Source organism: Stegostoma tigrinum, chromosome 15, assembly GCF_030684315.1.
Source record: "Stegostoma tigrinum isolate sSteTig4 chromosome 15, sSteTig4.hap1, whole genome shotgun sequence".
Lineage (NCBI taxonomy): Eukaryota > Metazoa > Chordata > Chondrichthyes > Orectolobiformes > Stegostomatidae > Stegostoma > Stegostoma tigrinum.
The window spans coordinates 34,197,188-34,224,826 of NC_081368.1; the positions used below are offsets into that span (position 1 = coordinate 34,197,188).

Consider the following 27,639-nt stretch of genomic DNA (forward strand, 5'->3'; position numbering starts at 1 on the left):
CAAGTAAAACTTGTAATAATAAAGAATTGCTTTGATGTGTAACACTATATTAATCATTTTTATACCTAATATTAACCACAGAAGGCAATTCAACGCATCGTGCTAACTAACTCCTCTAAAATAAACTACACTTGTTCCCTTCTGACCACACTGACTATACCATTATTGCCACCAAAAATCTCAGGTGGCTTCTTTTGTTTTAAAATTGAAAATTGACATCCTCCAATTCTCAATGAACAAGAAAAATATCTCTTTCCCTATTTACGAAATCAAAATCCTAATTTCGACCATTTCTCTCAGATCCTCTCTTAATTTAGTTGATTGGTAATACAGAACTCAAGTACTACTGAAAAGAGCAATGCGTTGTCAAAGCTGTTTACCTTGCACTCATCAGGACACATGCAAGAATAACAATTTCAAAAAAGCCACAATTCATACTTCATGAGAAAGGAGTGTTAACTATTGGTCAAGATGTTGCTGTGAAGAAAGCAACAGTGAGCTTGCCTCCTATATTTTATTTAAATTCAAGGAAGGTGGAATAGTTGAACATGCTCTTGCTGACAACAAAATGGCATCTGAGGCATTTTAGCAAACAACTTTTGGAAGCTTATCTTCTGCGTTTCTTTTATCAATGTCTTTTTTTAAAGTACTCCTAAATTTGCGTTTAACATTTAATTAAAACATTGAGGATTTTTGTACTGCTCACCTCCCTGACTGGTGCATTAAATTTCGCTACCACCTACAACATGCTGTGGGCAATATCTACAGGTTGAAAGTGGGTTTCCATCCCTCACCTGGCAGAGGGGTTGATAGTTTGGAGACAGCTGTCAATGATTGGCCAGCAGCTCCAAAAGTTCTGGCAGCTACAGAATTTAGTCGTAGGCGCTGCCAGGACAGCAGGCAAACTCATGAAGGCAACAACTATGGAATCTAGAGAGAGAAAAGGCAGTGCTGGATCAGGAGAGATTAGCCTCCTAAAAGAGGTGGTATTGGGTTATTTTCATCATCATAGAATCCTCACAATGTGGAAATAGGCCCTTCGGCCCAACAAGTCCACACTGAACCTCAGAGCATCCCACCCAACCCAGCCCCCTATAACTCACCTAATCTACACCTCCCTGAACACTACAGACAATTTAGTCTGGCAAAACCACCCTAACTTGCACATCTTTGGACTGTGGGAGGAAACCGGAGCACCTGGAGGAAACCGACACTGACACGCGGAGAATGTGTAAACTCCACACAGACAGTTGCCCAAGGCAGGAATCAAACCTGTGTCCCTGGCACTGAGGCAGCAGTGCTAATCACTGAGCCACCGTCAAGTATTTTGAAGCACTGGTGGATAGTAAGGAAATGAGTTGATCTTCTCTGGGATGCCTCTAATGAGTAAACAACCCTCCAACCTTTCAAACATCGTATCTCTAACATAGTGCCATTATTTAAGAAAGGTGGTCCGGAAAAGCCAAGAAACTATAGACTGGCGAGCCTGGCGTCAGTGGTGGGTAAGTTGTTGGGCAGAATCCTGAGGGACAGGTTAGAAAGGCAAGGGCTGGTTAGGGATAGTCATAATAGTTTTCGGTATGAGAAATCATGTCTTACTAATTTAATAGAGTTTTTGAAAGAAATAACAAAGAGGATTGACGAGGGCAAAACGGTTAATGTGATCAATATGGGCTTCAGTAAGGCATTTGACAAGGTTCCTCATGGTAGACTGGTAAGCAAGGTTAGATCACATGAAATAGAAGGAGAACTAGTTATTTGGATATACAACAACTGGTTCAAAGGTGGTGGTAGAGGTTTGCTTTTTACATTGGAGGCCTGTGACCAGTGGTGTGCCACAAGGCTCAGTGCTGGGTCTACTGCTTTCTGTCATTTACATAAATGATTGGGTGCTAACACAGGAGGTATGGTCAATTTGTTTGCAGATGACACCAAAATTGGAGGTGCAGTGGACAGCGAAAGTGGCTATCTCAGAGTACAATGGGATCTTGATCATATAGGCCAATGGGGCTAAGGAGTAGCAGATGGAGTTTAATTTAGATAAATGTGAGGTGGTGCATTTTGGAAAGGCAAATCAGGGCAGGGCTTATACAATTCATGGGAAGGTCCTGGGGAGTGTTACTGAACAGAGACCTTGGAGTGCAGGTTCCCAATTCCTTGTAAATGGAGTCACAGGTAGACAGGATAGTGAAGATGGCATTTAGTAAGCGTGCATTAAATGCAGGAATTGGGAAGTAATGTTGCAGCTGTAAAGGACATTGGCTGGCCCACTACTGGACTACTGCATGCAATTCTGGTCTCCCTGCTTTAGGGAGTGAGCTATAAAACTTGAAAGGGTTCAGAAATGACTTAGAAGAACGTTGCCAGGTTTGGAGAATTTGAACTATAGGGAGAGGGTGAATAGGCCTTACTTATTTTCTCTGGAGCGTCAAACACCAAGACGTGACCATATAGAGGTTTATAAAATCATGAGGGGCATGGCTGGGGTAACTAGACAAGGTATTTTCCTGGGTTGTGAGAGTCCAAGACTAAAAGGCATAGGTTTAACATGAGGGAGGCTTAAGGGACAACTTCTTCACGCAGACGGTGGTGCTAGTATGGAATGAGCTGCCAGACGAAGTGGAGGAGGAGGCTGGTGCAACTACAATATTTAAAAGACTTCTAGATGGGTATATGAATAGGAATGGTTTAGAGGGATACAGACCAAATGCTGGCAAATGAGACTAGGTTTATTTAGGATATCTGGTAGGCATGGATGAGTTGGAGCAAAGGATCTGTTTCTGTGCTGTATATCTCTATGACTCTATTTTTAAAACTTAGAAAATGAAACAGGGTACCTCAGCCAACTGGCTTCCTGTGCGTCAACTGGACTTTTAAGAAGCTCAATGGATCCTTAATTATTATTTACATACGGTGGGCAGTGCCGACCCATCCTCAATATCAAGCGGTCGAGTTCACAACTGTGTAAAAATGGCTAGACACCCAACTTATTTTACACATATCTGGTCGAGGTATTTAACAATACCCAGCCCACTGTTTATCACCTTCTACATTTTTGAACAAAGCTATTCAATTGGTAACTCACCAGCTCTCCAGCATAACTTCCACATGCAAAAGATTTTAAGTCACCTCTGAAAGACAACAACCTGCAATTCCCACATCCTGAAGATAAAACAATTTGTGTTATTTCATCCTGTTGCCCCTCAGCATTTTACAAAGCTTCAATCAGTCCAAGTATATCTTTCACTTGAGTGCCATCATCTTTTTCAGTACTATTTCCTTAACAACTGTTCTACCTATTCAATTCCAATTCCTTCCGTTGTACTCTTTTATTCTCATTACCACAGTGTTTTATGCAAAGCATTCATTATGTATCTCAGCCAAGTATTCATTTTTTTCTTTCCCTCATCATTATGTCTTTCCGTTACTTCTTTGAATTTTTAAAAAGTGCTTTGCAAACTCCCTTCAACTTTCAGGCATTCCAGGCTGTCACCTTATTCTTCTGTTCCCTCTTCCCCTTAATATTTTTGTATCCCTTCTACATTCAGGATAATCTCCTTCTGTATTACTAGTTTGGACTTAAATTTGCCTGCAACAGGAACTCACTGGTGCATCACCGTTATTTATTACACATAGGAATAACAAGCAAGTTATACTGACTGCTGAAGAAGATGAGGTGTAGCCTGGCATGGTGCAGCAAGACAGCTTTCTAGAAGATCGTGCCAGTCCAGTGGACATTGAAATAAAAACAACTGCCACATGCTCCTTTTTACTTTCTGGCTGCGTGGTAAACCTCTCAATCTTTTTCCTACAAAGACATTAAAAATATAAATTGAACAGAATGAATTCCTTAAAAAGAAAACCATAAACCTCTAGAACATTCCCCCTTTAAAGCAGAGATATCAAGTGGAAATCCTCACTTTTGTGAGTGAATGTATTACTCTATGTTTGCAAGTTGTTAGAAAAGAAAGCGAGCATTACTTGTATTTCAAAACATTAACACGCCATGCAAGCTGCCTTGGAGAGATGTTCAAGTTTCTAGAGCAGCTATTTTCCAGGGTAATTTGACACCAAAGTACTGTGTGTTCTCTACTTTATGCTCAGCAGTTCAAACCCTTGTTAGTCCTTCCACTTTTCAAATCATAAGATTCCCTGTGCTAACAAATGGCCTAGTTTAAGTTTCAATCCTGCAGAATTATTGTTCAGAGTATTCAAAAACCCTAGGATTTTAACACTGTGAGCAAGTCATTTTAAATGTCAAGTTTATATACACTTAATGTATTCTAACAATAATAAAGCAACTTCGATGTCACAATTAAACTTTAACCATAACAACACAAACTTGGACAGCCCAAAAAAAAATGAAAAACCCTGCTATTTAGCTTCATGTCTCTAAAATGACATTCTCCCACAAAAAACTTGATATATTATTTGCCTATTTTCTTTCCACTCCCTATTGATAGTCTTGTATCAAAAGAAAATGTAGTCAGGAATTAATTCCTAATGTTAATCAACTCAAATCATTCCAAAAATTGAGTCAATTAACTCAAGCAATACAAAAACTGATAGTTGCACAACTTCTGCTTCCTCCTCATCGACAATGACAATAAGATAAAGAAATTTTCTCAGGTCACGGCAAAAAGTTCAGCACTTCAGCCAAGTAGCCATCATTCATGAGTAAGCTCATTAATTGATCGTTCTTGGTGGCATCCCAGGCTAAGAAAATTCTTTCTGAGATTATGCCTATACAGACATTTTCCAGCTAAAGTTATTGAATAGCAAACATGACCCAATTCCCCTTCTCTAGCCAAGGAACATAGATCCCAAATGTAACAGATCACTACATGGAAGATCCAGTAGCTCAGTAGAGACTGGAATTTAATCCTAAATTTTCTGATTGTATGAACCAATTAAAAGGTAAAGACACTTGAATGAGCAACTGGATGCTTGGAGGGGAATGCAGGAATGTGGAGAAGGGTGACTGGTGATGAACAGAACAAGGAAGAAAGAAACCACGTTCTATTGCAATTTAGAAACAGTAAGTAAATCACCTGCTTTTGCATTGGCTGCAAGTATCTCTGTGATCCAGCCTGTAACATACTGTATCCTCAGGCCCGAAGTGTCACAGCAAAGCTTCAGTTCAGTAAACAGCTTTTCTAGCAGCACTGGTGTGAAATATCGAGAGTGGAGGCACTTAAGAAGAGGCTGCCAGAAGCGACAGAATGTTCGAGGAATTCCAGGATTTGACAAATCTACAAACTCTCCTTCAACAAAAAACATTGTTAGTGACATAAAACTGAAAAGTCCATAAACTTGATATATAGATTAAAGATACTTAAAATTGAGGCACATATTAATTTTGCACTGTTTTCCTGCTCTTCATTCTAATATTGGGTTTGTATAAATTTAGGGGAATTCTTTAAGTACCGTAGAATATTCTATCATAATGTGAAGGACATGAAATAAATGACCTACAGAAATAATCAGTGCATTTATGTATTACTCATTTCAAGGTATGGAAAAAATTTAAGCATCAAGATGACTTACTCAATTCTAAACAATTTCCATAATAGACATTTTACAAGCCAAACAATTTAACATAAGAACAGCAAGAAGAAAGTTTTGCCAACACAACCCTATTAGATTACCAACAAACAAAACTGAAATCTGTTCATGAAATTTTGTTCCCTGTGCACGGCATCCTATAGTACTGAACCAAATAATCAGTCTTTAAAACCTTTGTAGCTGGTATTTTATGGAAAAAAAACAGAGCTCCAACCTAAACGTAATGGACATCCAGGCTCAGATTTTCAAGAAATATTATTAGGCAAAGATCAGGAGCAGAAGGCCTGATTGGTTTTCTTCGCCATAGTTCAGAATTTTAAACTCATCAGTAATAGTAATTAGCAAAGAACAGCACAGACTGTCTTCTTCTAAACAGCCTAAATGTTAATGACATGGTATCATACCCCTACCCACTGGACCCAATTGGGGGCAGCCACTGAAGTAATTCAGACCACTGAGTTGGTGTCAGCATTCTGTGGAATAATTCAATCAATTCCATTCCCTGTTATACCCCAGAACCCAAATGTTTACTTACGTTATCTAATTTCCTTCTAGAATCATTAATTGCCTCTAATTCAACCAGATGTGGCCTGCATTCTGTTCTGTTACCTGATGTACTTGTGTAAGATTTGATTTGTCTGCATAGCAAGCAAAAATACTTTACACTGCATGTGTACACGTGATCCAAATAAGTCAAACCAAATCAAAAACAGGAGTTCGTTTAGCATTCGGCATTTGTGGTAGATTTTCAGTATCTGCAGTATTTCACTTTTGTTTAACTTCCTCTTCATTTCCACAGTCAACTCACTGCGTTTTATTTGTTTTTGGGCTGAAGAACATAGCTGGCGTGCATCACTTTTTTTTGTTTCATCACATCCAATTGCTATCTGAGGAGTCTTGGTTTTGGCTCACCCTTTTAGATACATTCCAACTAGAAACACCTTCCCTTTAAAAGATCACCCATCATTCAGTTACATCATGTCCTATCAGTCTTTGGTCCCATGTCTACCTTGGAGTCAGCCTTTCTCATTACATTGAAGCCTGCTCTCTTACAAAAGATTCATTTAGGTACTTTCTTGATCCACTGTACTGCGAACCCAAATCTTATTAGACAATGATCATGCTTAACCTCTATGGGCATTTGGCCCAACACAGTCCCCAGCAATAGATGCAGCAATAAATACTCAATAGCTTCTGCAAGAACACACTGGTTTCAGAAGTTCTGCTAAACAAAAGTTCCAAAATTCTTCTGTTTCCTTTTTATTTAAGTTAACCAATAGCACAACTCAATTTGTGCCTTCCCAGTTGATTGCTCCCCTATTCTGCTCTCTCTCACTATATTTGAGGCTAAATAAACCCCAAAATAGTTAAAACATACTTTACTCTTTCATAATGCTAACCAAATTGGTCTGGTCTTGTCTCTACCCTTCATTTGGTATCACTTAATTATAAAGCACCCGGTCTTCAGCATTTAATTCGCATTTCCATTGTTGGCAAAACATCATATCCGTAGATAGCTATTTATACATGTAGCTCACCATTCAATTAATTTCTGATAGAATTTAGTGCATAATCCACCTTAATGTAATACTATGCTCCTATTTTAGCATAATATGCAATTAAATCTATTGTGTTACCTGGGCAGTCAATGTTTAAAAATTTCAGCTGCTCCTCCGTTGGAATAAGGAACCCATCATCCAGAAGTACATCCACCACCAGCTCTCTGTAAAGTTTCAGAACACTATGTTACAAACATAGTTTCCATTAAGTCGAATTGCTCAGAGGAAAAAGGAAAACTTCCATAAACTGCCCATGTCTCTTATACAAAGTGAAATGGGTGGCATGCCAGAAGATGACAATTACCCTGATCCACACATAGAAAACTACGTGGGCTACCCACCATATTTTCCTTGCAATTCTAAAAGGCAGAGCAACACTATCAGACCGTCTCATTCAGGCTAGAATTAAGAACATAATTCATTTTAATAGACACAGACACACAAATGCAACTCAATTTCTAACCTTCACAGAGTGCTTTATATTTTTCTGAAACAAGGAGTATCTAAAAGCCATTCTAGTTTATTCTAAACATCTTAGAAAGTCTTTGATGAGTCACTTTGGGATTCATTCTACATCAGCTCATTCCTTGGCAAGCAAGGCCACGTACTAATGATGAAATTTTGTCTCATCTAAAATCTCCTGCTCTTCTTACGTACACTGATCTGTCCGGTCAACTGCAAAACACACACAGGAACAACTTCTGGTAGATTATTTTAGCAACCTGCTTCAATATCAGGATCTATTCTAGACTGCAAAACACCACAATTCACGCCAATTGTGTGCTCTAAACAGCCCATGACCAATGAGGACAATGCTCCAGCGCTACGATGAGCTTTCTGTATACTGTTTTTCTTCTCTGCTTTTCATCCCCCTTGCAACCTCAGTTCACATGGACATCTCCTGCAAGTGAGCTAATGTTACATCTAGGAAATCAATTATCCCACTTTCACGTTATTCAATGCTTCCTTTAAGAGTAAAAGAGTAAAAAGAGTAAGAGTCAGGACAGAATACACGTATCCTACTGTGGAATCAGACCATTCGGCCCAACAAGCCCACACTAACCCTCAGATGAGCGTCCCACCCAGACACAGCCCCCTGGTCTATCGTTGCAACCCTGCATTTCCCATGGCTGATGCAGCTAATCTAAGCATCCCAGAACACTATGGGTAATTTAGCGTAGACCAAAGATGAGCAGGTTAGGTGGATGGGTAATTTAGCGTGGCCAATAGTGTTTAGGGATGTGTAGGTTAGATGCATTAGCCTTTCCACCAGGATCCACATCCAGAGGATCCTTAGCTGCCATTTCTGCAACCTCCAGTGGGATACCACCACCAGGCACATTCCTCACTTCTCCATACACAGCCTTCCAGAAGATTCATTCCCAGAGGGACACCCTGGTACACTCCTTCACTCCCAACAACATTCACAGCCACCCTGCACACATCTTCTGCAACTGCAGAAAATGTAACATCTGCCTGTTTACTTGGTCCATCCAAGGGCCCAAGCACACCTTCCAGGTGAAGCAGCACTTTACGTGCTCTTCACTCAATCTCGTTTACCGCATTCACTGTGTACAATATGGTCTCCTCAATATTAGGGAAACAAAGCATAGATTGGGTGAACACTTAGTAGAACGCCTACATTCTGCCCACATAAAAAGATCCTGAGCTTCCAGGTGCCTGCCACTTCAACATGCCACCCTGTTCCCTTGCCAATATCTGTCTCAGGCTTGCTGCAGTGTTCCAGCAAAGCTCAGCACAAGCTGGAAGGACAGCACCTCACTTTCTGCTTAGGAACTCCACAGCCTTCTGGACTCAATATCGAATTCAACAATTTTAAGCCTTGGAGTACGTTCTCCCAAGTCCTTACCCTCAAAACCTCTCACATCAGCTTTGTTATCATATGGTCTGCTATTGTACACAACTCATTGTTAGCCACTAATAGCCTCCATTAGCAGCCATACATTCTCCTAGGCTAACCATTATCCACTATTCTTCTCCCTCTTTGGGCTCTATCGTCTACTCCTCACCTATCCTCTGCATAAAAACTAAGTTTTTCCCACTTGCCATCAGTTCTGAAGGGTCACTGCAGCAGAAATGTTAGTTAGGATTTCTCTCTACAGATGCAGCCAGACCGGCTGAGATTTTCCAGCAAGTTCAGTTTTTGTTTCTGATTTCCAGAATCCATCGCACTTTTGGTTTATAAATTCAGTTTCAGAGAGTTTGCATTGTACAATTTGGCTTAAACATTTTTATATTATAACCAGTAACCACATTTCAAAGTATTTCATTGGCTGTTAAGTGCACTGAAACACATGTTGGTTCTGAAAAGCTCTAAACAAATAAGTTTTTCGCTCTTTGTTAGTGATTTGTTTAGTGAAAATGAATGCAATTTTCCAATTTGACAGTCAGGATGACATAATTATTTCCCTTACTGCATTGAAAGGTACCGGACAAGCCCCCGTATATTGTGGCAAATCTACATATTTTTCTGTTATTTTTCTGTAGGATGTAGTGCATGTGATTTGCTGTTAAACTGGGATTCCCCAGAGATAACTTCAAGAGTTATTTTACTAAAAATGTGTATAAAGGCCATCACAGTTAAAAGACATTTATTATCTGTAGAGGTAGTATGCAAAGCTACCTTTAGATTGTACATATAGTGAAGAGCGATGGGGCAGGATGACACAGACTCCCTAGCCAATATTACTATTGAAATTCAAATTGTAGGTTAACAAAAGGTTCAGTGGTTTCAAGTGAGCAACAAAACAAAAGGAAGTTCTTTACCACCGCAAAATACATGTCAAAGCCAGGGGTTTGCTAAGCAGTAAGACTTTTCCATTCTACCATATTATTCTGAAGTCCAAACTGAAGTTACATGAAGGGGAATGCCAACAGTAAACATTTGTAAGTGCATCTTAATTCAGTGACAAATTTAGTACTTTATAACCAGCGTTAGGAAGTTCCCTAAGATACATACCACAACTGTAAAACAAAAAGCCCAGACGTATAATGGATTATTTACTCTCCTTGCAACTAGGGGCGTATCTGGAGAATATGAGCTGTGTGACACTTGTGTCAAGTATTGTGGTCATAAGCATATCAGTGCTCATGTTAGAAAATGGAGATTAATTTAAATCAGTATTGGAGTAGCTTATATTGTCACAGGAGAAATGGTATTATAAATGAACTTTCAGACCAAAGTTGAACTCTGAAAAATAAACAGAATTCAAACAGAATGTTTTTCACTTTTGATCAGGGCAAAAGAAAAGAAAAGCTGATTAGCACATTTGGGTTAATGAATTACAAACATCTAGGCAAGTATATCTTACTGATGGATACAGTAAAGCAGTTTTTGGACTTACAGTTGTCTTATCTGATCATGTGGCATTTGAAAATTTCTGGTGGATTAGTGGTGAATTTGATAAAAATATTTTCCTTATTCATCTTCCGTCATCCTTGAAGCCCTGACTTTGTTTGCCCTACCTTTCTTGGTCATGGGAAAGTATCTCAACTAAATTCTCGTTAAAGACAGGCTATTTTTCAATTATAATTTTGCCCATCAACTTTTGATTTCAATTTACCCGTGACAGGTCTGCTTTCACACACTGAAATCACTCTTTGTGAACTAATTAAACTCTGTACTGCTCCCTGTCCTTTGCGTTATGATAGCATGATCTTCTGTCTAAAAATAGTGCCCAATGTTACTTGATTTTTTTCAATGCTGGCCCAAGGCTTCCTTCCTTATTGGACAGTAAACATGGTGATGTAGAAAGATTTTCTGAATACACTTCAGAAATTCTCACCCTTTCTGTCCTATACACTATTTGTGTTCCAGTCAATATTAAATTAACTAAAGTACACCATTAAAACTTCACTACATTTCCAAATTGTCTTAAGACAGTTGCTTGGTAAGACTATGTGTGCACCTTTTTCACAGAATGATGAGTTGCAAACTTGTGGTTGAAGCAAAACAGATAACAAAAACAATGAGCAGCAAGAGAAAAAGGAACAGAAGAAAGGGACCAAAAACAATTGAAATAAGGGAAAATAAGAGGTAGTACAGAAAAAAACTTCACAGGAGATAACTAGTTTAAAGGAATCAATCATAACAAGAGATAATTTCTCTTCAAAATCCCTTAGAATTAGTGATACCTACAATGTTGACATTTAGCCCATGCAGAAGTCGTGAGCTCAATTAAAATAGGAAATAAAACCAAACCCTACAAATTAAAATAAAAGATAAAGCAGGTCACCACAGGTCCCCAGGAATGCTTAAGAACCAAAAATTAAATACACGATTGAAGGGAATCAAATAAAAAGCAGAAATGTTAACTGTGTCTCTTTACAGGTATTGCCTGACATATTTCCAGCATTTTCTGTCAATATTTCAGATTTTCAGTATCTAGTGTTTGCTTTTATTTTAAAATCATCTTAGCTCAAATAAAGCTTATATATATAAAATTTGAAACTGGTGGGGCGTTACAGGAACAGGGTGCGATAGGAGGCATTGTACAGTCTAGTAAAAGTTTCCAATCCCTCGCGGTTCAAGACAGTCAACTGTAGCTGCAGAACTTGGTCTTTGCTAACCTGATCATAAAATGTCTATTTTTAATGTACCTGTTCTCCAAAGCATGTTTTTTAACTTGTGATAAAATCCATTCAACTTCAGGAGTTGGAGTACTCCACAATCTCTTTGCTTTGGAAACTAACTTCTGCTCCATCAAAACCTAGGAAATTAAAAAAGAACAATTTCATGCACACTGTTAATTTACAGCAAGATTCAAAATCAATACGCTCAACATGCAACCGTATGAATTAACAGCAGCAATATGCCATTCAGCCCTTCTGGCCTGCTCCACCATTCAATACAATTATGGCTGATCATGAATGATTCACATTTCCACCTATTCTCAAGTGCCCCTTCTTTTACCAAACGATCTATTTACTACTTTAAAAAATATAGAAAGACCCTGATTCCACCGTGTTGTGCAGAAGAGACCTCCAAAAATTCAGCTTTCTGTAGAAAAAAAAATCCTTATTTCTCAAATAGATGGGGATGTCTCATTTTTGTCAACAATGACCCCCCAGTTCTAGGTGCTCCCACAAGAATATTTTTTTTTCCCCACACCCATCCTGTGAAGATCCCTCAAGTCACATTTCATTCAAGTCACCTATTATTCTTGAAAATTTCTGCAGACAGAAAGCCTAGTCTGCCCAATCTTTCCTCATAAGGTGAGCCATTCATTCGAAGTATTGGTCTAGTAAACTAAAAATCTGGTTGATTCTTTTCTGAATTGCCTTCCTTACAACATTCATTAAATAATGACAGCATAAGACACAGTATTCCAGACGTGATGTCACTCCCAATGGCCGATACAACTTTGCTCCTTTTATATTCAGTTCCTTTTCAATACACAATAACATAATATTAGTCTTAATGACATGCTGTATCTGCATACTAACATTTTGCAATTTGTCATTTAAACACCCAGATCCCTCTGCATCCCAGAGCTCTTTAAACGGTCACCATTTGATTCATGTTCTCCATTTTATTCTCATTACCAATTTCATATTTCTCTCATTATACTCTACTTAACAGATCTTTGGCAAATCAATTAACCTATCTTTAGCTCTTCGATTCTCCCGAAGCCCTTGTTACGACTTATTTTGCAACCTTTACATGGATCATCAGCAATTTTAAGCACCCATACTCTCAGTGTCTTCATCCAAATCATGAACCCTAGCATTAATCTCTTTGGCACACATCATCATTTGTCCAATCAACCAAAAAACAAAGCTGTTTTCTGGTAGTGAGCCAATCATAACACATGCTAATATCACACACTACACTGGCAGACTACTGCAAGCCTTCAACTGCTCAACACCACTCTTCACCGAGAGAAAACCATCTAATTCTAAGTAGCAGACCTCAAGAACAACTTGGAGACAGAAGAGAAGGGAGCAAAAAATAATTCAAGAGAATGGATGATGGCATTAAGAATCAAAGTCAAAACAAAAACAATGTAACCAAGCATTAACAGGAATATACATGACTACTGTTGGATTTCAGTCAGTCAGTTTTTTTTTATAAGATCTACTAAGTTATCAACTTTCATCACCCTCTTGTTTAAATAGCTCAGTGTCTACTGCCTGGACTAGGGTGTCACCAGACGAAGGTAAGATATCAGTTGCTGGTGCTCCAGTGTTAGTACCATCAACAAGTGAGGAGAAAAAGAAAAAAAAAGCACCAAGACAGTCATAAAATGTGACTTAGAGTTTAAGATACAAGGCCAGCTGCTAAGTTTGCACGATAATTTGGCCAAGAACCATCAATATTTTCTTTAAATCAATTAAGTGAGACATTCCACGTGCTTAGTAAAAAAAAAGCCACAAAGATTTGAATGTCTTGAACAAGCAATAACTTTATTATACAAAGTTAAAACAGCAAAACAATTTACACAATTTATTTCCAACATCCAGAACTAACTGGAAGTAGATAATGGCAAAGAGATGACCTGTATTTGAAGATTCCATGGTTTATATCAAGTAGCGAATGCAGCCAAGCCAGATCATATCGATTTCTCCACAGTCCTTCACGTATTAGTCACATTTCAGGTCACCAAATCGCTTTCAAATTTTTATAAGAGAATCCAATTTTTTTCCTTTTTCAAAGGCGCAGCTTCAGAACTCCTTGAAAAGACCACTCCATCACAAATTGATGCAACAGCAGTTCACACTCTAGTGGGTCTCTAGCACAATTGGGACCATTTCTTCCTGGAAGTCGCACTCCAGCAAGATCTCTCAGACAATTTCTGCTTGTCTGCTGACAGGTAACTTCACCAAATTAGTACTGCTTATGTTTCTCTGAGCTCCCATCTTGCTTAATAGCAGAAAGCCATTACTGCTAGTGGGTTTCTTCACTGTCACTCTCAGCTACAGAATCAAAGAAGGTCCATGACTCCCACCAAGCCAACAGTTTCTAGGGCTCTTCCTAAACCCTAATACTTCAGCAATTCCTGGCTCTCCAGAATTATCCCAGAGTACTGACAGCTTGGAAATTAGTACAGCAGTATTTTTGGGATGAAGCCATTTCTCCCCTGTAAGGGGAGGCAAAAATTCATCAGTTTATGGACATATCCTGTGAAGGCACAAGTTGAGGAAATTATATTGGATTAAATTCAGTGAACTTTTGGGACTCTAGAAATCATGGGCTGCAACTGAGCCAGAAAAAGGCTGGCTAAGACACACTGGGAAATATACAAAAACAGAAGTCGCAGGAAAAACTCAGGTCTGGCAGCTTCTATGAAGAAAAAAAAAATCAGAGTTAATGTTTCAGGTTCAGTGGCCCTTCCCCAGAGCTGGGCTTTCTGGCAACTTCTGTTTTCGTTCCCGATTTACAGCATCTGCAGTTCTTTCGGTTTTTAAGAGAAACATAAAAGCCCAAGGACAGATGTCTGGAACAGGGAATAGCTTGCAGAGGCCAACGGAATATCCCCCACTCATGCCCAAGCTTAAACCATGGAAGCCAGACTGCAGGAAACAAACAACTTCAGATCTTCTGGTGCCTACAGAGGTACAAAACCATACAATTTTCCAGACAGTGCTCAGGCATAGAAACACTGCTCATTACACACCATTGTGCTTCATGCAAACCTGTTCCACATATGGATGTACAGACATTCACAACATTATTCAAACCTGAACGAATACCCATCCAAGGGAAATACTGGACATTCCAAAACCATTTGCCTCAATCGAAAAACCATTCACAACTAATTCAGTTATCAGGAAGCTCATTCAGCTCCAAGAGGAGGAACAATAGCTCGAAAGATTTGGCGGCGCTAAGGGGGCCTGAAGTCGGATATATATGGAGACCCTGACCCCAGCACGGCAGTGAGGGAAGAGGAGAAACAGGAGAAAGACAGAAAGTGCGAGGGGTACCGGCAACATGCCCCGAAGCCAACACGGGACGTGCTTGGAGGGGGGCTCGGCAAGGAGAGTCCGAGTGAGAAACAGGCCCCACTCACAAAGGGAAGCAGTTCTCACAACCACTTAATACCAGCAACTAACCACGAGCCTCTACTCAACGTCCAGAGGCAAAGGTATCCAAATGCACAAGATACCAACCGGAGCAAAACCAGCAATATCCACAACCATCCAAGACAACAACCCACTCACAAGGACCACCAAGAGAAGAAAGGAAACCTGAGGTTTGGTCCCATGCATCTTACCACGTCAGCGGACACCACCAGACTGACTGTAACCAGTACTTGCCACCCTTCGCAGAGTCTCAGCTACAGCAAGAGACTACAGATGACAAGAGCCAGTCAAAATCGTGTTTTCACACCAGGGATGAGCCTAAGATCATCGAGGCCCTCCAATCCAGCTTGGCTGGTCTTAGACAAGGGAAGGTGGAGCTTGGGAGGGCTAACGCTGTAGGGTACCCATCTGGAAGGAAAGTGGAATAGGACTCTGGGTCAGCAGGCATTCTCTCTCTCTCGCTTCCCCCCCCCCACCCCGCCTAACCCCCGTTAGAATAAATAACAGACATCCACTGTGTCTATTAACCCACTGTATCAAGTCATGGCTGCAAGGCTTAACCGGGGATTAAATTAACTGGGAGAGAGATTTCAATCAAAAATAGGAGATTTTCAATATTCACTTTGTTTTCTATAAATGTACTCAATCTGTTTGTTTGTTCAATAAATTCAGAGTTTTCTTTGCCTCTGAAACAAGCACCTCCTATGTTTTCCACCACACCACATTCCACAACATAAGCCCAGGGTCAGAACCAGGGAGTTGGTGAACAATAAATCAAGGAGCACTCCCTACACCCTACACCCAAATATCTGACTCACACAGTACAAAGATAGCACATCTTTCCTACCTGCCTCAAACTGACTGTTCAGTAACACTTGACATGATCCAAGTGACCTTTAAAACTCTAACAAACCCACCGTTATTGCTAGGCATACAGAACTTCCATTGGAAGTCAAACATAGCAAATCCTTAGGACTGTCTGTACCACAGAGTTCCAACATTCAGGCATTCCTGGCTTACACAATACATTGTGTACGAACAACAAAGATTTCATCAAAAGCTGTAACCAGAGATGTTGCACGTTATGCAATTGGTCATCAAGACCAATAAATTATAATGTGGTTTTAGTTTATAGAGATAAATTCAGCCTTTTCCGTTTTTGATAAAGCAAACAAAGGCAAGACATACACAACTAAAAGTCAGGCCTTACACAGTATTGTAAAACAAAGACAGGGGGATTCAGGTACATAATTCTTTGAAGTTTGCATTACATGTAGGTAGAGTAGTAAGAAGGCACTTAGCATTCTTGCCGCATTGCTCAAACCTTTTGAGCATAGGAGTTAGGATGTCATGCTGAGGTTGTATAGGACATTGGTGAGTCCTCTTCTGAGTACTGTGTCCAGTTCTGGTCTCCATTACAGGAAGGATATTATTAAGATGGAGAGGATTCAGAAAAGATTTATCAAGATGTTGCCAGGAATGGACAGTGAGTTATAAGGCAAGGCTGGTACTCTTTTCACTACAGCGCAGGAGGTTGAGGTAGCCTTACAGGGGTTTATAAAATAATGAGCGCCATAGATAAGGTGAATGGCCAGTTTTTTCCCCCCACCTAGAGTGAGGGATCTCAAGACTAGGGGGCATATTTTTAAGGTGAGAGAAAGATTTTTAAAAGACATGGGGCCAATTTTTAAAAAAATACTGTTTCCTGTTGGATGAACAGCTAGGGGAAGTGGTGGATGCGAGTGCAGTTACAACATTTAAAAGACATTCAGATAAGTGCATGACTAACAAATGTTTGAAGGGAAATGGGCCAAGGGCAGGCAGGTCGGAAGAGTTGGGATTATGGTCAACATGGACTAGTTGGACTGAAGGGTCTGTTTCCAAGCTGTATGACTCTATCATCCTCATTACAGCATAAAGTTAAACGAGGGAGAATAATTCATCAACACAGAATCCAAGAGACTCTCTGTAGTTAGTGCTGCATGAAGGACAGCACAGTTTCTTCCCAGGTCTGTACCCTTCTAAACAATGAAAACTAAAAATTCATCAAATCTCACACATCAGAGTGCACCAAATCTTTATTTTACAGCACTTTTTTCAAGATAAACATCCAAATACTCAAACCAGCAAACACAATAATTCAACGAGTGTATTACATTTCATATAGGAGTGGAATTAGGCAATTTGGCCCAGCAAGTCTGTTCCGCCATTCAATCCTAGCCGATACATTTCTCAACTCCCTTCTCCCCTTAATCTTCAATCCTCTTACTAATCAAGAACGTACCAATCTCAATCTTGGATACAGTCAAATGACTCAGCCTCCATACCATTCTGCACCAATGAGTTCCACAGATTCATCACCCTCTGGCTGAAGATAATCTAGTGCCTTGAAAACGTTTAGCAAGACCTTGCTATTGTTATCTCCCATTCCCTTTGAGATAAAAGTCAACAGACCATTTGCCTTTTCTATTGCCCACTGAATTCGGGTGCTAGTTTTTTGCAGTTTCTGTACAAGGACCTCTGTGCTGCAGCTTTCTCAATTAAAATAATATTCAATTCTACCATGACGTGGATATATATTGTAAATTATTGTGGCCCATCAGATTCCTGAAGCACTTCACTAGAAGTTTGCCATTGTAAAAATCCTCCATCTGCTAGCCAATCCTCTATCCATGCTAAAATATTACAACACTATGGACTCCTATTTTGTTAAGCAGCCTCACATGGCTTCCTTATAATATGTTTGGATTTCCAAATGGTGTTTAATATCTACTGGTTCCCTTTATCTATCTTGCTCCTCACTTCTTCAAATTTGTCCAACATAGCTTTCCTTTCACAAACACCGACTGGCTCTGCTTTATCATGTTAGGCATTTCTAAATGGTCTGCTATTAGATCCTTTATAACACTCCAGTATTTTCCCAATGGCTCAGTTACCTGCATTTTTGCTCTACCCCATTTTAAATATGGTGTTAATGGCAAATTTTGAATCCTCTGGGATTTGCCCACAATCTAGTGATTCTAAAAAGATTTCTAATCGCACATCCACTATCTCCGTAGCAACTTTATTTAAAATCCTGGGACCAGGGGAATTATCAGTCTAGAGTCCCATTAGTTTCCCCCTAATTTTACTTAGTGATAGTTGCGGTGTTTATTTCCACCCCCATTTTGTCCCTTGCTTGTTTTGTACTTTTGGAATGCTATTAATGTCCTCTACACTGAAAACTGATGGAAAGTATTTATTCAACTCCTCTGGTATTTCTTTGTTCCCATTATTTCCCAATCTCATTCTCTCAGGGGCCTAGGTTCACTCTGGCCTCAGTTCTCCTTTTTATATATTTAAAGGAGCTCTTACTATCTATTTTTACATTACTTGGTAATGTGCCCTCAGTTTAATTCATTCCTTTTACTTTGGCATTCTTGTTCGTTTTTAAAACTTACCCAATCCTCTGGTTTACCATTAATCGTTGCCACATTGCATGTCTTCACATTTAATTTGACACGATTTTTAACTTACTTGGTCAATCATGATCGGTTTATTCCCTTTCTAGAGATCTTCTTCCTCACTGGGATCTTTCTGTGCTGAGTCATAAACTATATTTTAAACACTTTGGACAAGATTGTTCAACCTGAAGAACTGCATCCTTTGCATCACCACTAACTTCATAAATAAACAAACAAGAGTAACAGATCATTTTGCCTCTCAAGCCTCTTCTGCCATTCACACTGATTGGTCTACTTACAATTCACTATTCTCATCTACCCCCAATAAACTGGATTTCCCTGCTCATAAGAATCTATCCAACTCTGCCTTAAAAATAATCAACAACCCTGCCTCTACACCCTTCTGAGGCACAGTATTCCAAATTTGCACAACTCTGGGAAAAAGACAAAGACACTCATCTCTGTCCTGAGAGGGAACTACCTATTTTTAAAAACACTGCCAGTTTATGCTGGAATGACCTACAGAAGGAAGCCTCCCTTCCATGCCCATTTTGTCAAATTCAGGGTCTATACAATTCAATCAAGCTACTCTTCACTTTTCTAAACTCCTGTGGAAACAGGCTGAGTTTGTCCAACCTATCTTTATAAATACACACTCATTCCAGATTTTACTCCAGTAAACTTCCTTTAAAATGCCTCTAATGCACTATATTCTTCCTTAAATCAGGAAACTAAAAGTGATCATAGTTTTGAGATGTGGTCTCAACGCCCTGCATGACTGAAGCAATAACAACTTTATTATAAGATTTGAAACTAAATGAAGGACAGCATACCTGACGGAATTCTTAATTGTGTGCAGTACATGCACAGCAACTTGTTCTGATTTATGCACTACAATACCTGAAACAGCTCAGAATTTCACAGTTGTCCTACATTTAAGTAATACTGTTCCTGTTCATTCTTTCTGCTCAAGTGAATAACTTTACATTATCCCATATTACACTTCAGCTGCCAAATTTTTCACTCAACCTATCTATACACCTGTGCAGCTTCCCTGTCTTTTTTACAACATACCTTCTTACCTATCTTGGTGTCATCTGCGAAATTAGGTAGACATTCATTCCCTACATCCAAGTCATTGTTATAGATCATAAAAAGTTAAGATCCCAGAATTATCATGAGCTATTTGAAAGGTGCAGCCATAATCTTTTCAAAGTGTTTGATTCTAACAGCTTCCCCAAAACTGACATCAAGCAAAACGGCTTATAGTTTACTGTTTCCTGCCTCTCTCCTTTCCTGTATGGGGGGGGGGGGGAGGGGAGAGAGAGAGGAGAGAGAGGGGGGGGGGGGGTTTAAATATTTGCTATTGTCTGGTCTGATGGAACATTTCCAGAATCTACTAAAATTAAACAAACTATGTTAATATGGTCCTGAATTAAGCACATGTTAGGACAACCTACCATTTAGTTGTTATCAACAGGCCCTAGGAAGGCTCAAAATTCAAATGGATACTGAAGCACACAATTTACGAATTTGGTAGCCTGGTTCAATTGGTCGTATTTTCTCAAATCAGTGGAATACAGGCCTCAGCCTCACAACAGAACTACAGCTCAAGATTCAGGCTCATACTTAAATGCAGGACTGAGGGAGTAGTACTTCATTTGAAACAGAGTCCTTCAGAAGAGAAGTCCAATCTGCCTATTCCAGTTATTTAGCTGGATGCGGAGGATCTCATGACACTATCTGTAGAGTGAGTTCTGCAAAACCTAAGTGAGTTATTTTATTGCCTTGCCTACATCTCACCTCAAATAATTTCATCAGAAACAGAGAAGTTAATCATGAAGTGCATAACTGTTTTCAGGTCTGTTCTGCTCCCAGTTACTAACACTGGACCAGATTTTACAGCTGCAGAACATGCAGACTTTATCATGTCTCAGCTTCAAATCCAGATTGAGTGCAGAGATGCCTTACACTTCTAATTGGTCACCTTCCCGCTGAACAGCCAGTAGTTGACCATTTGACTCTTCTTGTCTCAATGAGCTAAGAAGCAGCAGCAGGACCAAATGGATTACCACTTCCCAGAAGATCAGGCTTTACTGTCTCTTGTAAAATGATGTCTGTCATCAATGCTTAAAAAGTACTGTACAAATACTTATTCCTCAAACCACCTACTTCTTTTCTACTGAATCAAACTCACACATTAAATGGATTTTTTTTTGCAAAGGTGAATTACTGGAACTGAACTAGAAACTTAAATCTTCCTCAATTATATACCTGGAATTGTTCTTTCTCAAAGGAAGTCAGCAATTCTCGGGCTTTGTCTGGGGGAAGAAGAAAAAGTGGAAGTATTACATATGGAAGATTTATCTTGGCTTATTAACACTGCAGATTTTTAAAGCAAATGTTTCAACGTGCATCAAAATGTTCGAAAGATTAAAACTGTATTACAATATCGTTGCTTAAATTCAACAGTCAAACGCAAAACAACAAGGTTCAGAGCTAGATAAACACCTCAGGCCGAGCAGTATCTTCGGAGCAGGAAAACTGATGTTTCAGGCGGGGGGGGGTCTAGGCCCGAAATGTCAGCTTTCCTGCTCCTAAGATGCTGCTTGGCCCGCTGTTTATCCAGCTCTACACCTTGGTATCTCGGATTCTCCAGCATCTACAGTTCCTATTATCTCAGTCAAATTCAAAACCTGCTATATAATATCCATTGTGGTAAAGAGAAGATCTTAACTAAATATCTTCAGTTCTCCTCCTTAAGATATTTTATGCTCTTTCTGTAACAGTAACTACCAATATCAGTAGTAATATCCACATGAATAGCCCATAAGCTGAATTAGAAGACTTTCCGAGTGTAGTTTGCCTTTTCTTGGTCAAGCTTGGTAAGAACAGTCTCTCAGCAAAGTACTGAAAAGTTTCAGATGCCTATTGAACCTTGTCTAAGATTCCTGTTCATGGCAGGACAGAGGAAAGTTGGGAACACAAGATGTAGTAGCCTGATAAACAAGCATTCTGATGCTTTTAGTGACCACATCCTATAAAAGATTCTAAACATAAATGAAAGTGAGATATGAAAACACCAAAATCTTCTATGCGTCATAGTCAGAAGTCACACGATATCAGGTTATAGTCCAACAGATCTTTTTGAAATCAAACACTTTCAGAGTGCTGCTCCTTCGTTTGGTGGAGTGACTGCTGCACTATAACCTGATGTCGTGTAACTTCTGACCTTGTCTACTCCAGTCCAATGCTGGCACCTCCACATCATGGCTTCTATGAGTCAGTATATTTATCAGTTTACTTCAAACTACACACTTTTGTTAAGACAACTTGAAATACTGGTCATTGCTTCTTTTCGACAATTTTCCAACAAAGTGACCATCTCAAATTATAGAATGGTTCAACTTACCCAAAGTGCCTTAACCAAGTAGCCAATAATGACGTGTTAGACAGAAAAGATATAGTCTATAGATACAACAGGAAGGAAGCAGTGTAATAGCTGGTGAAGTCATTTACCACAGGGTATATTGGGGAAAAAACATACTGTGGGGCACAGAAGGGGAATAACTCCTGCCATGTGTGCAAGAAAACTTTTCTAGAACAGTATTTGCAAGGGTTTAATTACCTCAGCGATTTCAAGCTTTCCTCAATCTTAGTCAGCCAAAAATTCTTTTGTTGACAGGTATAAAGCCTTATTCTCTTCCTTACCCTGCTGGCAACACGCCCAAATCTCCTTGGGCCCCCACCTCTCAGTCTGCAGTACTTCTCCCCTTCTTCCCCACCTCTGCTGTGGCTCCCCTCCACTTCGCTTCATGCCATTTCCTTCCCTCCTCCACCAGAAATCTCTTCATTCTCCAGCATTTACCTTCAGCAACCTCCACACCCAAAGCCCCATAAAGTATAATGCCTGCCTTTTACAATTAAAACACATTGGTACTCATGAATCATCCTTTCTTCTGCATGAAAAATTTAACAAAATAAAAATGCAATTTTAAAGCAAATCTAAGCAGGAATAAGTTATTTGTTACATAACATGCGATTGATTAATGACTGTAACAATTATTTATTTATCTTTCATGTACCAACCACTTAACTCCTTCTGTTTCAGTTCTTCCTGTATTTTGGCTTCATCATCAGCTTCCTCCTCTTCCTGAGAGTCCAAGACCCAATTATCCACAAGATTGTTTCCTAATTGTCGATTCCAGTACTGCTGTCGTAACCACTCCAAAACAAACTCACAACCTTAGGAAGAAACAAAATCCCTGCTCAGTTAATTGAACCCGCACTTCCAGTACAGATGGTACAATAAAAAAAATTCTATCACAAAAATTATCTTAAGGAAATTGCAATTTAATTTTAAAGCTACATTTTCTAGGAGGAAAGCCCCAATAAACTTTCCTTAAAACATTCTTTGGTTGTTCACTATCATACAAACAATTTGCATTTATATGAAAGACTATTTAACACAGTAATGCCTAGAGAGACATAAAATCTTGGTAATAAGTCATATAGGCTGCAGAGGACACAAAGTTCAAAATTTGTGGACAACGTGTAACATAAGCTTTGTAATCCATGAGAAGAGCAATGTAAAAATTCAGAAGGTCGTAAACATGGTGGAACGAGCAGACAAGCAGACGGAATTTAATGCAGAGAAGCATGAAATCATTCACTTTGACAGTCAGAACACAGAATAAAACAAATGTGCAATTCTAAACGGGACACAAGCGAGCACCACGCCTTGAGCGGAATTTAAAAGCTCTCAGAATGCAGAAAAGATTTGAGAATAATTCTTGGAGTAATTAACCTCAGTTACATGTATAGATTGGAGTAGCTGAGACTGTTCTCCTTGAAGAGAAGCTTCAGAGATTCAAAATCATAGGGGGAATGGGTACATTAGAACATTTGTAAAAAAGAGAAGAACCAGGGGGCACCAGATTTAAGCTGAATGGCAAAAGAAGCAACAACTAAAGAAAAACCTTTGCATGAAGTTGGAGATTAGGGTCTAAGGTGCACTGTCTGAAAGTGTGCTGCAGACACAGTCAATTGAGACACTGATCGTTATCTGAAAAAGGAAAAGCGCAGAATGAAATAAAACAAGGCTGGCATGTAGCACTAGTTGAATTGCTTTTGTAGAGGCCAACACCACATGACATCTGTGCTATAACTATTCTATAATTCTATGTGTTTTAAAATACTTCCTTTGTCCTTTCGTAAATTAACATTACGGTCAGATCTTACTGAACTGTGGCTGTAACAGACATGATCATCTTCAACAAGAGGGAATTCAACCATTACTGCTTGAAATTCAATGGCATTACCATCTTTGAAACCACCACAAATAAATATTGTGATGACAAGGGGAGGTCACAGGCTATGGATTTTTGTGATGAATGGCAACTCTTAAATTTTCCTAAGACCTGTCCAATGTGTACAAAGCACACCTCAGGGGTTTGATCGAGTCTAGACGAAGAGTTCCAACAACACGAGTTCAACAAAGCAGCACAATTACTTGGCAAACCATCAACATATACTCCCTTTAAATCAACAGAGTGATAGCAGTGCGTGTCACCTACAAGTACCTCACCATGGCTCTTTTGACAACAACATCCAAATCCACAATCTTGATCACCAAGAAGGACAAAAGGCTGTAGATGGGCACACCATCTATAAAAGTCCCTTCAAGGCTACACACCTTACAAATTTGTATCTATATTGCTATATGTTCACCATCCATGGGTGAAAATCCTGAACTAGCACCTCCAATAACACTGGAGGGTGTACCTATGTATAAAAAGGACCTTCTTTTTCTATTAATCTGTGGGGTATGAGCATCGCTCACTGACCAACTTTTCTTACCCATCCCTTGTTTCTCCTGAAAAGGTGGTGGTGTGCTGCCTTCTTGAACCGCTGCAGATTGACCCACAAAGCCATTAGGGAGGGAATTCCAAGATTCTGACCCAGCCAGAGCGATGGATTAGCGATATATATCCAGGTCAGTATGGGGAGTGGCTTGAATGGGAACTCGGAGGTGGTGGTGCTCCCATACGTCTGCAGCCCTATCCTTCTAGATGGAAGTGGTCACAAAATTTGGAAAGTGCAGTCTGAGAATCTTTGGTGAATTTCTGTATCTTGTAGATAGTACGCACTGCTGCGACTGAGCATCAGTGGAAAAGGGCGTGGATGCGTATGGATGTAGTGCCAATCAAGCAGGCTGCTTTGTCCTGGAAAACATCAAGCTTCTGGAGTGCACTCGTCCAGGCAACTGGGGGGGTATTCCATCACACTCCTGACTTGTGCCTCTGAGATGATGACTGGAGTCAGGTGGTGAGTTACTCACCACAGTATTCCTAGCTTCTGGCCTGCCCTTATAGCCACTCTGTTAACGTGGGGAGTCCAGTGAATTTCGGATCAACAATAACCTCCAGGATTTTGATAGTGGGAGATTCAGTGACAATAACACCATTGAATGTCAGGGGGTGGTGGTTAGATTGTCTCTTTCTGGTGATGGTTATTGCCTGGCGTGAATGTCACTTGTCAGCCCAAGCCTGAATATTGTCCAGATCTTGTTTCAGTATCTGAGGATTCACGAATGAACGCTGCAATCATCAATAAGCATCCCCATTTCTTACCTGATGGAAAGAAGGTTATTAATGAAGCAACTGAAGATGGTTGGATTGAGGACACTACCCTGAGGAACTTCTACAGAGATGTCCTGGAGCTGAGATGATTGACCTCCAACAACCACAACCATCTCCTTATACGTCAGGTATGATTCCCACCCCGAGTGCAGCGGTTTAAGTCAACAGCTCCAGCATTTTCAAGAGCAATTCGGGACAGGCAATAAATGCCGGGATACCCACATATCGAACAAAAAAAAATTTAGTAACTGGTCACTCAAAATGCTATCCAACAAAAACAGTACACGTAAGCATACTTTAAAGGAATGTTAACAGAACAGAACAGCACTTCCCTCTGCTGGCAATGGTTTGCTATTAATTTCATTTGTCTCAGCAATGACAGATCTGCATCTGAAATGTTAACTCACTTTCCAAAACAGACTCTTAACAAATTTTAATATTCTGGACTAGATATTCTTTTAGGATCAACCTTAACTCACTCCCTAAGTAAATGTCCAAACACACAAAATCGTAACATACACTATCTGCATATCACATAATGTGGAGGTGCCAGTGTTGGACTGGGGTGGACAAAATCAGAAGTCACACAACACCATGTTAAGGTCCAAAAGGTTTATTTAAAAATCACAAGTTTTCGAAGTGCTGTTGCTGACTCAAGTCAAATAGAGAAAGGCATAAAGGCAGAGAATATAGTGGCTGAAAGATAAGGGCAAGATCATTCCAGGTAAATAAGAATGTCAATAGATAAAATACAAAATGAGAGGCTGAATAACAAGTCTTTGCAGATAAGGGAGTCCCAATAGATTAATACAAATCATGTGAATAAAGTGTCAACATCTAAACAAGTAAACAGTGATCTTTGAAGTAACCTAATTAAAACAGAAAGATTAAAGCAGATAACAATTAATACACAAAATGCAGCTTTGAATTTTACAACTAATCACCTGTAGATTTCTAACCAAAAACTTACTGAGGCAACAGTACTTTTCCTGATTTGTCCAATGCTCCCATAAAGAAAAAAAAACTCATTCTGACTTCAAATTAGGCCTTCTCCTAATTATTAACCTTTCTTTTAAAAATCCCTCCAAAAAAGGTAACTAGCGCACTGTCACTATTTCGAAATCCAAATTCCAAAAACAATATATCTTTCAATCACAACTTTCTTATCCAATTTGGAGTGATCAGCAAACTGACAACAAGGCCTTCTGTCCATCCATCCATCAAAGACAATTAGTCAATTTGATTTTATGTCTCACAAGTGAGACAGAGTCACTAATATTTATTGTTTGTCCCTAGGTGCCCTTGAGAAAGGGGTGGCAAGTTGTCTTCTTGAGCTGCCACAGTTCATTTGCCGTAGGTTGATCCACAATGCTCTTAGGGAGGGAATTCCAGGATTTTAACCCAGCAACACTAAAGGATGGTCAGTGGCTTGGAAAGGAGTTTGCAGTTAGTGGCTTTCCCATGTCTCCATTGCCCTTGTCCTTCTAGATGGAAGTGGTCGGGGGTTTGGAGGTGCTGACTAAGGATCATCCACTCAGCACTCGAGTTTGCTGTGAATGCTTCAGCCTTATCTATCTGTAAGGTTCGTCCAGCATTGAACATGAGTATTCTGTGGAGCCTCCTCCTCCTCCAGTCAGTTGTTTAATTGTCCACCACCACTCACATCTGGATGTGGCAGAAGGTACACCTCATATTGCTCTTGGCATGACTTCCTGTACTCTCCCTTGAACCACGGTGATTCCTGGCTTAATGGTATTGATCAAGAGATGGAGTACAAGTCTGTTGATGTTGATGCCACAACCTTCAGTTGCTAGATCTGTTCAAAGTCTGTCCCGTTTAGCATGGTAATAGCGCCACACCACACAACAGGATGAATTCTCAATGTGATGGTGAGACTTCGTCTCCACAAGGACTATGCAGTGGTCACGCTTACTGATACTGTCATGGACAGATGCATCTGCAGCTGACAGCTTGGTAAGGATGAGGAAAAGTATGTTTTTCACTCTTGCCAGTTTCTTCATCACATGTCTCAGACCCAGTCTAGAAGCTATGTCCTTAAGGACCCAATCAGAAGTGCTGCTACTAAGCCAAGCTTGGTGGTAGACCCGGACATTCCCCATTAGAGTACATTTTATGCCCTTGTCATCCTCAGTGCTACCTCCAAGTGTTGTTCAACATGGAAAAGTGCTGATTCATCAGCTGACAGAGGTCAGTACATAGTAATCGGCGGGTGGTTTCCATCCCATGTTTAATCTGAAGCCATGAGACTTCATGGGGTCCAGAGTCAACGTTGGGAACTCCTGTGGTAACTCTTGCCTGACTGTATGTTACTGTGCTGTCATCTCTGCCAGTCTGTTCTGCCTGTTGGTCAGGACAGATCCAGGGATG

The 27,639-nt window shown here is 39.8% G+C and overlaps 1 protein-coding gene across 1 annotated transcript in view; it reads right to left on the reverse strand.

Annotated features, from left to right (window-relative positions):
• las1l (LAS1 like ribosome biogenesis factor) overlaps window positions 1-27,639 on the reverse strand; it is an 83,233-nt gene that overhangs the window by 31,517 nt on the left and 24,077 nt on the right. The window contains exons 5-10 of the mRNA XM_048544181.2: window positions 22,700-22,855; window positions 20,885-20,931; window positions 11,745-11,854; window positions 7,203-7,288; window positions 5,052-5,264; window positions 3,661-3,808 (exon numbers count right to left, since the gene is read on the reverse strand). Of these exons, the coding sequence (XP_048400138.1) occupies window positions 3,661-3,808; window positions 5,052-5,264; window positions 7,203-7,288; window positions 11,745-11,854; window positions 20,885-20,931; window positions 22,700-22,855 (760 nt within the window). The remainder of the gene's footprint in view (window positions 1-3,660; window positions 3,809-5,051; window positions 5,265-7,202; window positions 7,289-11,744; window positions 11,855-20,884; window positions 20,932-22,699; window positions 22,856-27,639) is intronic.